This window comes from Carcharhinus amblyrhynchos, chromosome 9 (genome assembly GCF_965287045.1).
Source record: "Carcharhinus amblyrhynchos chromosome 9, sCarAmb.v2.hapA, whole genome shotgun sequence".
NCBI classification, from domain to species: Eukaryota; Metazoa; Chordata; class Chondrichthyes; order Carcharhiniformes; family Carcharhinidae; genus Carcharhinus; species Carcharhinus amblyrhynchos.
In genome coordinates this window covers 91,524,088-91,543,984 of record NC_137332.1, presented here as the reverse complement: position 1 = coordinate 91,543,984, position 19,897 = coordinate 91,524,088, and the positions used below count along the sequence as shown (strand labels likewise).

Genomic DNA, 19,897 nt, shown 5'->3' with positions numbered 1-19,897 from the left:
AATGTTCTTCTGCTGATCCATTTGGATCCCTAATTCTGAAGAACCAGGTCCAGTAATACCTCCTTCCTCATTGGAAGGGAATCATATTACTATGGAAAATACTCCTCAAGCCCTCTCTGCCCTTTACACCATTACTTTAAGCCTATATTTAGATAATTAAAATCTCGTATTATAACTGCTGTATAGTTCTTGCACCTCTCTAACTTTTTTGCAGTTTTGTTCCTAAACATCTTTCCCACTAGTTGGTGGCCTATAGGTTACACCGTGAAATGGAATTGCACCTTTATTATTCCTGACCTCAAGCCAATTAGATTCGGTCCTTGACCCCTCTGGGACATCCTCTCTCTCCAATTCTGCAATGTCCTCCTTCATAAATCCTGCCTCCTTTCCTTCACTATCATTCCTGAATACTTTACATGCAGGAATGTTGAATACCTGGCCCCAGCCTCCTTCAGCCACAAAATTATATTTCTCCGTGGGGATCTGCGCTGGCAATTCACCAATATTTTTGCTTATTATTTGCACCAGCATTTATCACACATCCTTAATTTTCCTTGAACTGACTGGTTTGTTGGGTCGTTTCAAAAGGCAGTTAGGAGTCTGTGGGTCTGGAGTGACATGTAGGCCAGACCAGGTAAGGATGATTTCCTTCCCTAAAGGACATTAGTGAACAAGATGGGTTTTCATAGTCATCATCAGATTTTAATTCCAGATTTTTATTGAACTCTATTTTCACCATTTGCTATGGTGTGATTCCAACCTAGGTCCTCCAACTCTGGGTCTGTGGATTACTAGTCCAGTGACATTAGGCCACTGCCACACTGCATTCACAAACGTGCACTGTGACCATAATTTAGACTTTGATTATTTCCCCCTTTGCTCTGAACTCCATCTTTCACTATTTCCTATTCTAGTGCTGTCTCTCCCAGTACTGTATATCTTGGTGTTTCTCTCTAATCTGTCTTCCTGTTTCTCACATCCCAATCAGTTTAAAACCTCTCCAATAGTGCCAGCAAATCACCCTGTGAGGAAATTGGTCCCAGTTATGTTTAGGTGTCCTTGCCTAGCCTGCACAGGTCCTATCTTCCCCCAGACCTGATCGTTCCTGTGGTACTTGCCTGCACCCCTTCTTGCTCCTGTGCCCCCTATCCTGTGTCCCTCTCCCCTTGCCCCTCAAGCAGTTGTAGCAGGTTCTCTTCCCTGAAGGACAATATTTGGTAGATAGAATAATCTGAAAGTGTTCATGTTTTTATTTAAGATTCTATTCCACAAATTTCATTGATTTTTTACTTCAGTTCACTACGTGGAATGGAAATGCTAAGGCGGAAACCACACCTGAGGGAGAAAGGAACTGAAGGACTGCTGATAAGATGAGATGAAGAGGGGTGAGAGGAGGCTCATGTGAAACATAAACAGTGACATAGACCAAGTCAGATGAATAGCCTGTTTCCTCGCTGTAATTCTTTGTATATAACTTTCTGTAGGTTGGATTTGAACACTGAATCTCTGGATTGTTAATCCAGCACAATAGCAATTTGTGATGTTAGTGTTCATTTCAGTAAGCTTTTTTTAAAATCATGCTCATCACCTTAGGTGATGTCATTGATGAAGAAAAAATACTGTGACAAGGGTTGTTTTTACTTTGTTTTGGCTGCAGTGTTCGAAGCATAGTGTGGCATTATCAATGTCTTCTACAACTTCAACAAGATGTCCCAACTCCTGTATTCAATATTCTGACCAATGAAACCAAGCATGCTTAATGCCTTCTTCACCACTCTGTCCACCTGTGACTCAACTTTTAAGGAACTACAAACCTGTACCCTAGATCTCTTTGTTCTGTAACTCTCCCCAACACACTACCATTAACTGAGTAAGTCTTGCCCAATCTACCAAATCCACCAAAATGCCATTCGTCAGCCCACAGGACCAATTGATCAAGATCCCGTTGCAATCCGAGATAACCTTCTTCACTGTCCACTATGCCACCAATTTTAGCGTTGTCTGCAAACTTACTAACCATGCCTCCTATATTCTCATCCAAATCATTAATATAAATGACAAATAACAGTGGACCCAGCACCAATCTCTGAGGCACTCTGCTGGTCACAGGTCTCCAGTTTGAAAAACAACCCTTTTCATTCACCCTTTGTCTTCTGTCATCAAGCCAATTTTGTATCCATTTAGCTACCTCACCCTGGATCCTGTGAAATTTAACCTTATGCAACACCCTACCATGCAGTACCTTATCAGAGACCTTGCTAAAGTCCATGTAGACAACATCAACTGCACTGCCCTCATCTGTCTTCTTCGTTACCCCTTCATTTATTGAAACGTCTGTTTGTACTTTCTTAAATCTTTAGCCTTTCCCTTGCAATCCCCTCAATTTTAGAAGATTTTATATTTCTGTTCTATTCTGACCCCAGTGTCACAGGCCATTGGTCCTACTGTCATTGAACTGATTTGATTGCTTTTTAATTGCATCTTCCAGTTGATGAGATCCAGTTCAAAAGTTCAGCAATGTATCTCTCAGAAATAACAATGGCTTCTTTACAGGTTTAATCTGATTTTGAACAAATCTCTTTTCATTAGAACTAGAGACCTCAGTGTCTTGATGTTCCTGTCTCATGGCATTTTCTTGCAATGTCCTCAATTGTAATTGAAAACTGCTCACCTTTACAAAATTGAGAGTTTAAAATTAACATTCCTCAAAATCAATGAATCATTCCTGTTGTTTATTATGTGCAGAAAGTAAAAACTTATCAAAAAATTATTTTTAATTTAAGGGGAATGGAGTGTAAACATAGGGAACTTTTGCTAACACTATGCAAGGCACTTGTTAGACCAAACTGTAATACTGCGAAGTTTTTTTATCTAAGGAAACTTATATTGGCATTGGAGATAGTCCAGAGAAGTTCACTCGGTCGATCCCAGATTGTTATCATATAATCATGAAAACCCTACAGTGCAGAAAGAGGCCATTTGGCCCATCGAGTCTGCACTGACCACAATCCCACGCAGGTCCTACTCCCATATCCCTACACATTTCACCCGCTAATCCCTCTAACCTATGCATCTCAGGACATTAAAGGGCAATTTTTAGCATGGCCAATCAACCTAACCCATACATCTTTGGACTGTGGGAGGAAATCCACGCAGACACAAGGAGAATTTGCAAACTCCACACAGACAGTGACCCAAGCCGAGAATAAACACAGGTCTCTGGTGCTGTGAAACAGCAGTGCTAACCACTCTGATACCATGCCGCTCTTATGATTTTTCCTTATGTGAGTAGGTTGGGCCTCTTCTCATTGGAGTTTAGAAGAATGAGAGGTGACCTTATTGAGATGTTTACGATTCTCAGGGGACTTGACAGAGTAGATGCTCAAAGGTTGATTCCCCCGTGGGACAGTCTAGGACCAGAGAGCATAATCTCAAAGTACCTTCTAAGGGTAGTGAGTTTGTGGAATTCTTTACCTCATAGGGCTGTAGAGATAAGTCATTGAGCATTTTCAACATGGAGACAGACAGATTTTTATTCAGTAAGGGAATCAAGGTTGTGGTTATAAAGTGCGAAAGTGGATTATGAATAATCATATCAGATCAGTCATGATTTCATTAAATGACAGAGCAAACTCGATGGGCCGAATGCCTACTTCTGCTCCTGCAGCTTATGATCTTATGGTCTAAAGCCTGTTATAGGTTTTGAATTAATTTGAGTACAGTATTACAATAACGCAGGTACAAGATAGTTGAAGAAGTCAGTATTGTTAATTTATAAATGGCTTCTTTGACTTTGTGGTATTAATAAACCATTAATGATTTTAATGGATTTTTGTTAGATTTTAACTAAAGAAGTCAGTTTTTACTAATTCGAACTACCTTCTCAACTGTTGAGAGACAGGACAGCCAGGGGAAAATTACTGCCTCTTTTCCCTGTATCCTCTCTCTCGTGCATGTGCTGATCCCACCATCACATATCATTGCTAACTTAGATGCTGTGGGTTTCTTCTGAGCTGCTGTCAAACATATCCGAGGCTACACATCCAACACTGATGATGTCAGTTTGAAAGCTACGAGGTTGAAGAATGCTATTCCCACTCTAGAAATCTGTCAGACATTTTACCAGGGAAACTCAGACAGCAGCTGCAATAAGTGAGGTTTTATTCAGATGGAACAATAACAAGTTTAAATCCCCACCTCATCTGCTCAAAATCATCTTACTTCACTGGTAAGTTTCCCAAGCTTCAGGAAACTTGTGTTACTCCAAGAATATTTGGAGCAATTTGAGTCAGAGTCATGCAGTACAAGAGGCTCTTCAGCCTATTGAGTCTGCAGCAACAAACTACGCTACATCGACAGTAATCCCACTTTCCAGAATTTTAAACAATGTTTTGCATGGTGTGTAAAATGGTTCCTGTCTCAAACCTTTATTTACATATGATAACATTAGGTCACATTAATATGACAGGCTACAAAGTTATTTATCCAAATAACCCCTTCTCATTAAATAATACATGATCTAGCATTTGCAAGTTGTGTCACATACACAGTGTTATGTATTCATTAGTTTGCTGTGTATCTTGAATACCTTCTTTCTCTCAAAACATTGCAGAGATGAAACTAGTTCAAAATCAAAACTGGTTTATTTACATTACTTAAACATCTCACCAATTACTGGATTATTCAATTTTAAAACCTCTGAGGATGAAGAGTGCTATTTCCATACTAGAAATCTCTATCAAACATTTACCGGGGGAGCTGAGACAGTAGCTGTAATAAGTGAGGCTTTACTCAGATGGGACAATGACAAGTTTAAATTCCCATTGATCCACTCTGCTCAAAGTCATCTTCGTTTCACCTGTCAGTTTTCCAAGCTTCAGTAAACCCATGGTACTCCAGAAATATTTGGAACAATTCAAACTTTAAACAATGTTTCATGCAGTGTGTAACATGATTACTTTCCTTAAAAAACTTTGTTTACATATGATGACATCAGAGGTCACATTACTATGGGATCCATAGCGTATAAAGGGATTTAGAAAACAGCCCCTTTTTGTTTACAAGTTACTCCATATAATAGTCCATAAAGAAAATTATCACACAGACACAAAAAACTTTGTTCTTTTTAGTGTGTTCCAATTTTCTCCGTCCCTGCACACACATTACGCATATGATCTTTAAAGTGTTGAGTTCTTCACTCCCAAATAATATTCCTACAAATGAAGTAACAGTCTTTGTAAACAACTTGGAGATAGAAGCAGTTTGAGAAGGATGCTTTGAAGTGATTTGTGGTCAGACTCTACCATCACTTTCTCTCCCCCAAACAGGTAAATGTTGAAATGATCACAAGACAATACCCTTGCACTTTTTCTCAATCTGCATATAGCATCGTTCAGTTTGTGTTAATACTCTGGATACAAACACAGCTGGTTGTTCCAAGTCCTGTTTCACTGGCATCTCAATGCAGGGTGACTTCATCATTGTCATCATAGTACCTCAGCACTGGCGTTGTTGTCACTAGTTGTTTGATGAGCGAAAGCTGCTTCTTGTTCTGTGTCCCAATACCACACTGAACATCCTTTACAGTAACGTTGTGCAAAGATTCACACTCTGACAACAAATTGGTTAATAATTTGGTTTGGTCATGCCTGTGTGGGTTCACTGATGTTCCAGGAGTTCTAACAAATGTGAGAAAGCTGTCCAACTGAACTCACACTGCTATCTCACATCTCAGACATCAAAAGAAGCTTCAATGCAAACTTCAGCCGAATGATTACTACCTGTGCAGATGTTCTGATGGAGGCGGAGTCTAAATGGAGACAGTGGCATACAGGGAAGGCAGTGGCATAGTGGTATAGTCTACGGACTAGTAATCCAGAGACCTGGGCTAATTCTCGAGGCAGCAGGGTTCATATCCCACCATGGTAGACGGTGAAATTTTCAATTCACCAAATATTTGGTATTAACAATTCTAATGATGACGATGAAACCATTGTCAATTGTCATAAAAACCCATCAGGTTCACTAATGCCCTTCAGGGACAGAAATCTGCTATCCTCACCTGGGATGGGCTACACAAGACTCAATGTGGTTGACTCTTGTGCCCCCTCGAGCAATTTGGGATGGGCGATAAATGCTGGCTAAGCCAGCATCACCCACATCATGACGGTAAGAACGAGTTATTGCACACCTCACACTTCAATGGTCAGTCTGCTGGACCAGGAGCTTTGAAAACTTTGTGAAGCTTTATCAAGTACCTCACACTTGAATGGTGACCCCCATGTGAATGCGCTGGTGCGCACGGAGGGTTCGAGGCTGTAAGAATGATTTGTTACACACGTCGCACGTGAATGGTTTCTCTCCCGTGTGAATGCGTTGGTGTACACGGAGGGTTCGGGATTGTGAGAATGATTTATCACACACCACACACGTGAATGGTTTTTCTCCTGTGTGACTGCGATGGTGTATGCGGAGGCTTGCTGGCCGTGAGAATGATTTGTCACACACTTCACATACGAATGGTTTCTCCCCTGTGTGAATACGCTGGTGTGTTCGAAGATGTGATGAATCAGAGAATGATTTATCACACACCTCACACATGAATGGCTTTTCTCCTGTGTGAATACGTTGGTGTGTGCGGAGGTGCGTTGAATTTGAGAACGATTTGTAGCACATCTCGCACATAAATGGTTTCTCCCCTGTGTGTATGCGTTGGTGTCGGCAGAGCTCTGATGAACGTGAGAATGATTTGTCACACACCTCACATGTGAATGGTTTCTCACCTGTGTGAATGCGTTGGTGTGTGCATAGATGCGATGAATTTGAGAATGATTTGTCGCACACGTCACATTTGAATGGTTTCTCCCCTGTGTGCATACGTTGGTGTGTGCGGAGATGTGAGGAATTTGAAAATGATTTGTCACACAACTTGCACACAAATGGTTTTTCTCCAGTGTGAATGCGTCGGTGTCTGCAGAGCTCTGATGACCGTGTGAATGATTTGTCACACACTTCACATGTGAATGGTTTCTCCCCTGTGTGAATGCGATGGTGGACACGGAGCTCTGTTGACCGTGAGAATGATTTGTCACACACCTCACACGTGAATGGCTTCTCCCCAGTATGAATGCGTTGGTGTCCACAGAGCACCGATGAATCAGAGAATGATTTGTTGCACACCTCGCATTTGAATGGTTTCTCCCCTGTGTGAATTCGTTGGTGGACACGGAGACTCGATGACTGCAAGAATGATTTGTTACACACCTCGCATGTGAATGGTTTCTCCCCTGTGTGGATACCCTGGTGGATCAGAAGCTTTGATAATTGAGTGAAGGCTTTGTCACACATCTCACACTTGAATGGTCTCTCCCCAGTGTGAATGCTTTGGTGTGCACGGAGATTTGTTAACTGTGAGAATGATTTATCACACACCTCGCACTTGAATGGTTTCTCCCCAGTGTGAATACGTTGGTGCACACGGAGGTTCTGAGACCGTGAGAATGATTTGTTACACACCACACATGTGAACGGTTTCTCCCCTGTGTGGACTGTCTGATGGAGCAGGAGCTTCGATGATTCTGAGAACGATTTGTTACACACCTCACACTTGAATGGTTTCTCCCCGGTGTGAATGCGTTGGTGTGTGCGGAGGTTCGAGGAGTCAGAGAATGATTTGTTGCAGACCTCACACTTAAATGGTTTCTCCCCAGTGTGAATACGTTGGTGTACACGGAGATTCGCTGACTGCGCAAATGATTTGTTGCACACCTCACACGTAAATGGCTTCTCTCCTGTGTGAATGCGCTGGTGTCTCTGGAGATTGGAAGAATCGGTGAAGGTTGCTTCACACACCTCACATCTAAGCAATTTCACTCCGGTGTGAATCCTCTGGTGCAAGAGGAGGCTGGGAAATGTGACAAACGCTTCACACTTGAATTGCTGATCTTCCATGTGGCTGCCTTTGACCTGTCAGTGATTCCTAAAGATGCCTCTTGTGTTTCTGGAGATCCTATGAGCCCGTATAGCCCTCCTCACACACGACCAGCCTCTCACTTGTAGAAAGCTGTCAATGATTCATGAGGCTTGATGAATGATTGAAACTCTCACCACGCTTGGAACTCACTCACACTTCTTCCCAGCCTCAGCCTGACTGCCCACAACCGACCCTACGGAATCGTTGGTTTTGATGGAATGTTGCACACTACTGATAAGTTTCAGATCTGATGATATATCCAATCTCCCCTGACCCAACTGATTTCCAGATGATGGTTTCACTGTCCGATGATCTCTCTGTTGAGCAATGCTATGAAGGGATTGGATATCTTCTCATAGTTATGCAGTTGTTCCTTGGATGATGGTCAGGATCTATCTGTGATGTCTACCCTCCTCTGTATTCTCTGATGTAGTAAGGTTCCTTCTGTAAAACAGGAAAACGAAACATGATTTCCTCCAACTCCCTCTCCTCCTTGACTGAAGAGGCTGACTCCTCAGTTCTATAGTGAACATCAGTCTGCTATTCCCCTGTGTGCGGGATCAGATCCTCCCTTTTCCCCTTTTTCCTCACTTGACTGTCACACGCACTCTATTTCCAGTCACGACATTGGATAGTCGACAAGAGCAGACAACGTGGCTACTTCCTTTCCTCAATCCAGGCCCCATCATCCCAGGCACCTTGAGGGCAATGGAAAAGACAATCAGGTGGCGTGTAAAGCAGTCTATCAATTCATTTGAGCTTGAGTCAGGCAGGGAAAGTCCAGTTTTACTCTTAGGGCATGTACTTAATTTAAGAAACACTCAGGAGAGATATTAATTCATTGGAGATGTTGAAATGTTACCCTTTGTTTCCAAAATGTGCAGGTTAGGTTGATTGCTCCTTAGTGTCAGGGGGATAAGCAGGTTACAGAATAGGGCCTGGGTGAGATTGTGTTCAGGACAGACTCAATGAGCTAAACTGCCTCCTTTTGTACAATAGGGATTCTATGAAAAGTATTGGAAAAAACACATAGGGCAGGAAGTGCTCAAAAGTTAAGGAAAATATTGTTTCATTGTAGCTGATAGCAGCAGGGTTCTAGTTTATCCTGGGAAATTAGATAGACTGCACATCCCAAATTCAGCTGTCAGAGACAGCACTGGGCAACACTATCAAATCCGATAGTGTTTGACTATCGGACCGAGGCCTTCAGGTACAATCGTTAAAGAAGACATTTTAATAAACGCGTCTCTGTCCCTCCGAGATAATTACACCTCACCTTCTCATATTCAGCAATGACCCATCAACAAAACTCAGCCTGTAAATCAGAAGGGAAATACTTCCAATAAACACACTCAATATCCAACACACAGCTCCAATCAAACAGCTCAGCACAAAGCACCGAGTAAACAGGTCTCTCAGCTGGATCTTCTCACACAGCATAAGGGGCATTTCCACACCTGATTCCCCACAGGATAGTCAGACTGCCTGAACATTAGTGTGGATATGATGCAATGTAATTATTATAAATTCTGCACCTTCACTCACCATCTCCTGACTTGGTTTTCAGTCCCTACAGGAAGTGAAGCAGCTGTGAAAGAGGAAGAGGAGAGAATGGGCAGAGTGGGTGGGCTCTCTGATTGACGTCTCTCACAGCCAATCACAATATTTCTGGAGTAACAGGAGTTTCCTGAAGTTTGGGAAACTGACCAGGGAAACGGAGGTGACTTTGAGCAGCAGATCAGGTGGAGATTTAAACTTGTTATTGTCCCATCTGAATAAAACCTCACTTATTACAGCTGCTGTCTCAGCTCCCGCGGTAAATGTTTGACAGAGATTTCTAGTGTGGGAATAACATTCTTCATCCTCAGAGACTTTTAAACTGACAACATCAGTGTGGGATGTGTAACTTCGGATGTGTTTGACAGCAGATCAGAAGAGGAAGTTCCACAACATCCAAGGCAAAGATGGTGGGCAGTGGTGGAATCAGTACATGAATAGGAGAGAGTGTGTGTTAGGGTGGGGTGAAGGGGCTGGTGGGAGGAGTGGGGCATGGGGTGAGAGCAATGGGGACACGGGAAAGAGGGAGAGGACCGGGGCGGGGGAAGGAGGGCGGGCAGCGGAGGAGAAGAGGACAGCAGAGGGATAGGGCGAAGGGGCAGAGGAAAGGTGAGGGTTTCTGGGAAAGGGGAACTGAGGAATGAGGGTACAGGAGATAGAGGCGGGCATAGAAAACTGCTGTCCTTGTTTGGCCTATAGGTGACCCCAGATCATGTGGCTCCCTCTTTAAAGCCCTCTGAAATGGCCCAGCCAGCCACTTAGTTGTGCAAAAAAAACTGCTAGAAAGTCTATAAAAAGAAACAAAACCATACAGACCACCCGGTATCATCCTAGGCACCAGAAACTATGAGAGCGCACCCAGCCTTGTCGACCCTGTGGACCTGTGCCAAAATTGGGAGAGCTCTCCCACAGATTAGAACAACAACAGTGTAACATAATCATGCTCACTGATCAGGGCTTAAAACCAATGTCCCTGATAGCACCATCACCATCGTTAGGTGTCCCACTGGAAGGCCAGAGGTGGTAACACAGTGCTGTGCAGTCAGGAGAGTTACCTTGGAAATCCTCAACATCAACTCTGGATCCCATGAAGTCTCATGAAATCAAGTTAAATATACTTTTAAACACATCACCTGATGAATCAGTACTCTTCCATACTGAACACCGCTCGGAGGGTGGCAAGGGTGTAGAACATATTCTGTGTGGGGGACTTCAATGTCCATTTTCAGTGTGGTTCACCTTAAATATTATATTTTATACCTTGTCTATTATATAAGTAAAACTTCTAAATTAGCCAACCTATAATTTAATCTCAATAAATAAATTAGTTTAAAAATGTAAAAAGAAACTAAGTTGAATTGTAGAGCTCAATAGTGAGGGACACCAAACTTTAGAGAGAGAGATAAATAAAGACATTGATGGTGATACCAGCACAAGGGAAGGAGCTGGTTGATGAACAGCTGGTGAGTATTTCTTTTAACCTGTTAAGATTATTTCTATTTAGTTGGTTCAGAATGTCAGGGAACATTTTTGTTGGCATCCTCCTGCCACTGGCAGATGATAGACACACACCCTGCAATGTTGATACGAAGCTTCTAAACCTCAAGGTAACTCAGGGCCAGACTTGTTTATTATCTGTACCCCACCCCCCTCTTGACCTCATGGGTTACATCCAGACAAAAGACTATTTGGGGCTGAGTTGGTTGCAGGAATTGTCAGAGGTTGATAACTAGAAGGAAACCCAGAAACCCTTTTATGAGGAAGAGTTGGGCAGTTTCAGTGTGTCTGAATATAAAAGTAGGGAGGTCTTGCTGCAGCTGTATAGGGCATTGGTGAGGCCGCAGCTGGAGTACTGTGTGCAGTTTTGGGCGCCGCACCTGCGCAAAGATATTTTGGCCTTGGAGGGAGTGCAGAGGAGGTTTACTAGGCTGATACCGGAGTTGAGGGGGTTGAGCTATGAGGAGAGGCTGAATAAACTAGGCTTGTACTCGTTAGAGTTTAGAAGAATGAGGGGAGATCTCATTGAGACGTATAAGATGATGAATGGGATGGATAGGATAGAGGTGGAGAGACTCTTCCCGCTCAAAAAAGACAGTAGGACTAGGGGGCACAGCCTCAAGATAAAGGGGGGGCGGTTTAGAACGGAGTTGAGGAGAAACTTCTTCACTCAAAGGGTGGTGAATCTCTGGAATTCTCTGCCCGTTGAAGTGGTGGAGGCTGCCTCGCTAAATATTTTTAAGGCGCGGGTTGATGGGTTTTTGATAAGAGAGGGGATTAAGGGCTATGGGGAGAGGGCGGGAAAGTGGAACTGAGCCACGACAGATCAGCCATGATCTTATTGAATGGCGGGGCAGGCTCGAAGGGCTAGATGGCCTACTCCTGCCCCTATTTCTTATGTTCTTATGTCTGTTGGAGCTTATAACAGTCAGACGTGATTTGATTGAAACCTTTAAGATCCTGAGGGGTCTTGACACATTGTATGTGGAGAGGATGTTTCCACATTGCCACAGATGTAAGTGTGATTTTTTTCCTCCAAGTCTGGGAAGGGACAAGTTTCAAGTCATTATTTCCCCTCCTCCAAGTTGCTGCTTCCACACCCTGAGCTCTCACTGCTACCAAGCTCAGTTTAACTTATTAACCGCTTCTGGCTTCTGTTTCCCCACTCTCCCTTTTGATGGGCATGTCACAATAATGAGAATTCTTAATTTCTCCTTTATAGTTTGACTCCTGACGCTGCTGGTGTCTCCAAGCCAAGTCCCTGCTCCTTACACTCTCTCTCACTCTCTCTTTCTCTTTCAACCACACTCAATCTCCTTCTCTCCTTCTCTGTTCCTCTCTTATACTTTGCCACTGCTGCTGCCTCTAATCCAATCTGAGCTATGCTTTGCTGATGTCCCACCACAATCTTTATCTCTGGTTGTGGTTGGTGAGCTCTGAATCACTGCACCCGCTCCCATCTCAATGCTGTTACCACTCATTTATCCTCGCTGCTGTTCTAAAGAACATCTAGGGAACAGTGAAAAGAAAAACTGATCATAAAAATTAGATAAGACATAGAATCGAACAAGAAACAGTCTGTAATAAAGATACTGAATGGTAGTAGGGTTAACTTCAGGAGGTTGACAAATCTGTCAGGATGAACTGCAATCAACGGTTGGTGGGCAAAACTAAGGAAACAGTGAATCCCCTTTAAAGATGAAGTTGTTCGGGTACTCTCAGTGTTCATTGACATAAGAAGAAAAAGTAGTTCAACAAAGTGGATGATTAAAGAGCTTAAGACTAAGATGAAGCAGATGTCAGATTAATCAGGTGAGAAACAAGTTAAATATAGAAAGTTCAGAAGGAAAGTTGCAAAGGAAATAGGAGGAGTGATGAGAGACTGTGAGTAGAGAATGGCAGCTAAATTCCTTGTAAATTCAAAGGACTTCTATAGGTCTATGAATAGGAAGAGATGGAGTGGAGTCAATTTGGGAGCAAAGCGAGGATTCGTGTCTATAGGAAAGGCTAGATGAGGTACTTAATGGGTGCTTTACATCAGTCGTTAACAAGGAAGTTGATGCTGTCAAAGCTGTAGTGAAAGAGGAAGCTCTTCAGATATTGGATGAACTTAAAATTGAGGTATTAGATCGGCTGGCTGCACGTAAAGCTATGATTTTCTAATGTTCCTTATTTTCAGGAATAATCTGATCAGATTGGAAGTTGGCAAATGGTCGACTGTTAATTAAGAAAGGAGGGAGAAAAAACAGTTCACTAGGAGGCTGGGTAACCAAACATCATACAAACAGATGAGCACATTAATTCGGAGCAGCAGGAGGCCATTGGGTCCCTGCAACCTGTTCTGCCATTCAAAAAGATTATGACTGATTGGATTATAAACTCAATTCCATGTTCCCAGCTACCCCAATAACTATTCATGTTCCCACTTGTCAAGAATTAATATAGCTCTGCCTTAAATATATCAAATGACTCTGCTTCCTTTGCCTTTTGCGGAAGGGTGTTCCAAAGTGACCACTATCCTCTGAGAGAAAATACTTCTCAGCTCTGCCTTAAATGAGTAACATCTTGTGTTCAGACAATGACCCTACTTCTAGAATCTCTCACAAGAGAAAACGTATTTTCTACATCCACCCTGTTAAGACCTCTCAGAATCTTCTATCAAGTTGTCTCTTGCTCCAGCAGATGCAAATCCAACCTTTCCTCATAATATAATCCACACAATCCAAGCATTAATCTTGTGAACTTTCTCTGAGCTTCCAACACATCTTTCTGTAAGTAAGGAGACCAATACTTTTATTCATTCATGGGTTGAGGCTTCACTGACCTGGCCAGCATTTATTGTCTATTCTTTATGGCCCTAGAGAAGGTGGTCGTGAGCTGCCTTCTTGAACCATGGCAGTCCATGTGGTGCAGGTACACCAACAGCGCTGCTAGGAAGAGAGTTCCAAGCTTTTGACCGAATGACAATGAAGCAAGTCAGGATAGTGAGTGATTTGGAGGTGAGCTTGGAGGTGATTTCCCAGGAATCTGCTGTTTTTGCCCTTCTAGGTGGTAATGGTCGTAGGTTTGGAAGGTGTTGTTTATGGCGCCATGGTCAGTTCCTGCAGTGCATCTTGTAGATCGTACACATGGCTGCTACTGTTCATAAGTGGTAGAGGGAGCGAATGTTGTGGAAGAGGTGCCAATCAAGTGGGCTATTTTGTTCTGGATGATGACAGGCTTGTTGTGTGCTACATAGAAACTAGAAGCAGGAGTAGGTCATTCGGCCCTTTGAGCCTGTTTCACCATTCATTTTGATCATGGCTGTTTTGGAGTTGCACTCATCCAGGCAAGGGGAGTGTATTCCATCACACTCCTTTGATTTGATCTGATTTGATTTATTATTGTCACATGTGTTATTATACAGTGAAAAGTATTGCTTCTTGCATGTTATACAGACAAAGCATACCATACATAGAGAAGGAAAGGAGAGGGTGCAGAGTGTAGTGTTACAGTCATAGTTAGGGTATTGAGAAAGATCAACTTAACACAAAATAGATCCATTCAAAAGTCTGATGGCAGCAGGGAAGAAGCTGTTCTTGAGTCGGTTGGTACATGACTGACAAGTGCCTTGTTGATGGTAGCAAGCTTTGGGGAGATGCAAGGTGGGTTATTCAGCATATGATTTCTACCCTCTGACCTGCTCCTGTAGCCACAGCTTGAAATGGCTCTGCTCTGCCCAAGACCACAAGAAACTACAAAAGGTTGTGAATGTAGCCCAATCCACCATGCAAACCAGCCTCCCATCCACTGACTCTGTCTACACTTCCCGCTGCCTCGGAAAAGCAGCCAGCATAATTAAGGACCCCGCACACCCTGGACATACTCTCTTCCACCTTCTTCTGTCGGGAAAAAGATACAAAGGTCTGAAGTCACATACCAACTGACTCAAGAACAACTTCTTCCCTGCTGCCATCAGACTTTTGAACGGACCTACCTCACACTAAGTTCATCTTTCACTACACCCTAGCTATGGCTGTAACACTACATTCTGCACTCTCTCCTTCTCTATGAAATATGCTTTGTGTGTGTAACATGTAAGAAACAACACTAATACATGTGACAATAATAAATCAAATCAAATCAAAAATATTGATATGTCCTTTTCAGTTTTTGGTGAATGGTAACCCCCAGGATGTAGATAGTGTGGAATTTAGTAATGGTAATTCCATGGAATGTCAAGGGGACGATGATTAGATTGTCTCTTGTTGGAGATGCTCACTGGCTGGACATGTGTGGCTTGAACATTCCTACTTCAGACCCTATAATCGCAGCAAGGTCATTAATGATGGTTGGGCATAGTACCCTCCCCTTTGGAACTCCTGCAATGTTGTCTTGGGGCTGAGATGACTGACCTCCACCAACCACGACCATCTTCCTTTGTGCCTGGTATGACTCCAACAAGCAGAGAATTTTCCAACTTATTCCCATCTGATTACTCTATCTATCATGTGTGTACTGTTAGGTACCACTCTCACAAGTGACCTATTGCATTTATCATTTCTCATCTCTCCCAAAATTACTTCGGCATCTTGGCTTCCTGTTCTTAGGTCACCCCTCTCTTTTGTGCTAATATAAGCATTAATTAACAGAGCCACCCCTCCACATTTCCTATCTCACATCCTTGCTAAATACCATAAGACATTGGTAAAATGCTGGAATCTATTATTAAGGAGGCCTTATCAATCCACTTAGTATTACACGATTAGAACAAGTCATGGTTTTACGAAAGGAACATCCTGCATGTCACGTTTATTTGATTTTTTTAAAGGATGTAACTAACAGCTGAGATAAAGGGTAACAGTAGATGTAGTATATCAGGATTTCCAAAAGACATTCGGTAAAATGCCACAGAAATGGTCAAAAGGCAAAAGAAGAGCTCATGGATTTAGGTAAAATTTTAGTATGGATATAGGATGAGTTTGGAAAGCAAGCCCAGAAACTGGGCATAATGGGAGCATTTTCAAGTTGGCACATAGTGAATGGTTGAGTGCCACAAGAACCACGGCTGACACCTCAGCTATTTACAATCTATATTTAATGTCTTAGATGAAGAAACAGAGAGTTTGATGATGATACAAAGCTGTATGGACAGGTAAGGTGTGGGTAGAAAATGGAAAACCTGCAAAAGACAGATTAATTGAGTTGGCAACAGGATGGCAAATGGAGTATAACGTAAGAAAGTGTAAAGTTATTTACTTCATTTGTTAGAATAGAAAAGATATTTTTGAAAAGGTGAGAAAGTTGTAAGTGTTGATGTTTAATAGGACTTGGTGTGCTGGTACAAAAAACTTAGAAAGTGAATATGTAAATAGAGCAAACAATTAGAAAAACAAATAGCATGAGGGCCTTTGTTGTAAGGGAATGGGAGTACTGGAATAAAGATGTATAGGGCTTTGTTTAGACCACAATTGGACTACTGGATGCAGTTTTGGATCCCACATTTTAAAAAGTACTTGCATTGTGTGATACCATCTCCAATCACATTGTTGTTGCAGCACATGTCTGCAACAGCTCTTTAAATGAGCATTTCAATTAATGCCATTGTTCTACTTCTCCCCATAGCTTGGCACATTGCTACTCTTCAAATCATAATCCCATTCACTTTTGAATGCCTCGCTTGAACCTGTATCCATCACATTCTTCATCACATCACAGTGCATTCCAGGCCTTAACTACTCGCTGCAGGAAAAGGATTTTTTTCTCATTATGCTCCTGATCACCAAAAAAGAATCCCTGAGATGAGGGACTACAATGCGAGTCTAAGAATATTGAGCTAATATTCTCTGAGGTTTAGAAGCATGAGTGAGAGGTGAAACATTGAAACATGCAGGATTCTGAAGGGGCTTGATATTGTGGACTTTGAGAGAATGTTTAAGCTGGTTCTGTACAAGGGACAGATTTAGCACTGAGATGAAAAGAAATTCTTCACTCACAATTTTCTAGCTCAGCGGGTTGTGTATGCTTCAGTATTAAATACATTTCAGGCTGAGATAGATAGTTTTCGGTCTCTCAGGGAATCAAGGGAATGAGCAATAAAGTGGAGTTGAAATCCAAGGTCAGCCATGATTGTATTGAATAGTGGAGAAGGTTTGATGGGCCACGTGGTCAATGGCTGCTCTTATTTCCTGTGCTCTTGTGACTGGGAGAGACCAATACTACATGGAAATTGAGGAGACACAGGCCAATACCTTTCTATCATAGATAGATATGTGGATTGTGCCATAGGACTGGAGAATTGCAAATGGTAAACACACTTGTTCATAAAAGAGTGTAAGGATAAGTCAACTGCAATCCAATCGGTTTAACCTTAGCAATGTTGAAGATTCTCCAAACAATTGGAGATAAAATTAACAGTCACTTGGTCAATGTGGATTTATTAAGGAAAGCTGAAATGTTATGGGTGAGTGGTATTTAACAAGCTTATTTGGGATTTTCATTAGTATAACAGAAAGGCTTGATGAGGATAATATGGTTCATATAAACATGGCCTTCCAAATGGCAGTTGTTAAATAAAGGGTCACAGCAAACTTGTGGGAAAATGTCAAGATGACAGAATAAAAGGGACAACAACAATAGGGATATGGAATTGGCTGAGTGTCAGAAAACACAGCAGTGGGAAATGTTTTTATTTGGACTGAAGGAAGGGTAAAGGGGGATTCCACAAGGTTCGGTGTTTGGACTCCTGCTCATCTTGATACATATTAGAGACATAGGTCTTGCAGTACAGTGCACCCTTCCAAAATTTGCCAATTAGACAATAGATGCAAACATTGTGAGCATTGAACATCAAAGATTCACAGACAGTTGTGGACTGATCAGATAAAGTTTAATGCAGAGAAGTGTGAAATTATTCATTTCAGTAGAAAGGGAGAGGTTATATAAAATAAATGATATAATTTGTAAAGAGCAGAGAAAACTGGGGATAAAGGTGCACGAATAATTGCTGGTTGGGTGGTTAGTTGAGAATGCTGTTGATAAAGTAGATGTGATTGTGGCTTTATAAATAGGAGCACGAGTGCAAAAGCAATCAAGTTATGGTAAACATGTATAAAACCATGGTTTGGCCTCAACTGGAGTGTTGCATTCTGAGCTGGACAGCATCCTTTAGGAAGGATACAAAGGTATTAGAGAGGGTGGAAAGGATCCAGGGATGAAGATGTTCAATTATGTAGGTAGATTGGAGGATTTGGGTCTGTTCTCCTTGATGAAGAGAAGGTTGAGGGGTGATTTGATAGTTGTTCAAAACCATGAAACAACCAGCAAAGACTGAAGGGGAGAAGCTGTTCCTGTTAGTGAAGCAGTTGTGAACCAGAGGACACTGATTTAAGGTGATTGGTGAAAGACGCATCAGGAACATGTGGAAAATCTTTTTCATGGACAATGGTTAGGAACTGGTATACAGCGTCTGAAGAGGTGATAGAGACAGATTCACTTGTGGCTTTCAAATGAGAATTGGCTGATCATCTGAAGAGGAAGAATGTGCGGGGCTACAGGGAAAAGCAGCGGAGTGGCACGAGACGGATTGTGGACTGATCAGATAAAGTTTAATGCAGAGAAGTGTGAAATTATTCATTTTAGTAGAAAGGGAGAGGTTATATATAATAAATGATATAATTTGTAAAGAGCAGAGAAAACTGGGGATAAAGGTGCATGAATAATTGCTGGTTGGGTGGTTAGTTGAGAATGCTGTTGATAAAGTAGATGTGATTGTGGCTTTATAAATAGCAGATGACCAGCAGACACCATCGGCCAAATGGCGACCTTCTGTGCAGTAAGATTCTCTTATTCTATTGATAGTTTTGGTATTGGAAAGATTGAATAGTTGCAGTTTAATTCCCCAGAGGAGCAAAGGCTGACAGATAATGACTGAAGAGTTTAAATTTCTGAAAGAGTTTGAGAGAGCGTGTGTAGAAAAGATGTTTTTATTCGGTGTTGGGTGAGAATGATACGGGGAGTTCACTAGTGGACACTAATGAAGACATTTACTAATAGATCCAGCAAGGAATTGAGGAGAAAGTTGACAACGTGGAGCTAGGTGAAGGTGGGAGGGAGGAGGCTTGTGTGAATTATTGTGTAGATTCCAACACAGACAACTTGAGTCCAATGGTGTGTTTCTATGCTGTAAATGTACAATTACAGGCAGGACGAACCAAGGAATAGCAGGTATAAATACAATCCAGATTCTGGTGAGTCCCAGAGATAAAAGTGCAAGATTTATTATAGCAAGAGCAGAGAAACAGGATTAAACGTAATCCTGTAACAGTCAAGATTGCAGACATTTTTCTGGGATCTTTCCTTGACCAATATTCTTCTCTCAGGTAATGATACCCAGAATAAATTAAATAGGCACTATTCTCTCTGTTACACTTCTTTGGCGGTGCGAAGCATTCTGAGTATTTGTTTCATAATGCAACATTTACAATAATTATATGAATGCAATAAATTGTTTAAAGTAAAAACATTAAAAGTGAGATTTCATGTTACTTTCCCTCTCTTGGGCTTTTAGCCTTTCCATTTCGGGCCAGTGGTCTGTTTAATCTGTGGTGCTTTTCCCAGCTGCCTGCGTTTTATGGATTGAATTCCAGATTTTGAATTGTACAGCAGAGGGTTCGAGGAAGCGCATGGTGGCTGAAGGGCCTTTTCTATGCTCTAGTTCGCCTTTCGTTTGGTGAACTGATCAGACATCTAACCAAGACTGTATTTGCTGAGTGGTTATCCTTGAAAATGTTCTCCTAGCTGAGGGAGTGACTGAATGTGGACTCATTCTTACTGCTGTTCAGGTACGGCATCCATGAAAGTCTGATTGAATCCACACTGATTGTGTTTGAG

At 42.0% G+C, this 19,897-nt stretch overlaps 2 protein-coding genes across 5 annotated transcripts in view; one reads left to right on the top strand and one right to left on the bottom strand.

The window, feature by feature from the left end:
- LOC145348007 (uncharacterized) overlaps positions 1–19,897 on the bottom strand; it is a 521,035-nt gene that overhangs the window by 51,340 nt on the left and 449,798 nt on the right. Inside the window, exons 2-3 of one of the 4 annotated variants that reach the window (XM_080196094.1) lie at positions 8,581–8,670; positions 4,625–8,416 (exon numbers count right to left, since the gene is read on the bottom strand). In XM_080196094.1, coding sequence (XP_080052220.1) covers positions 6,259–7,950 — 1,692 coding nt within the window. In that variant the 5' untranslated portion in view covers positions 7,951–8,416; positions 8,581–8,670 and the 3' untranslated portion in view covers positions 4,625–6,258. Of the gene's footprint in view, positions 1–4,624; positions 8,671–9,517; positions 9,610–19,897 lie in introns of those variants that run through there. The other 3 variants (XM_080196095.1, XM_080196096.1, XM_080196100.1) reach the window with 3 other exon arrangements.
- The window catches only part of LOC145348075 (uncharacterized), a 38,426-nt gene that overhangs the window by 8,951 nt on the left and 9,578 nt on the right, over positions 1–19,897 (top strand). The window lies entirely within an intron of this gene.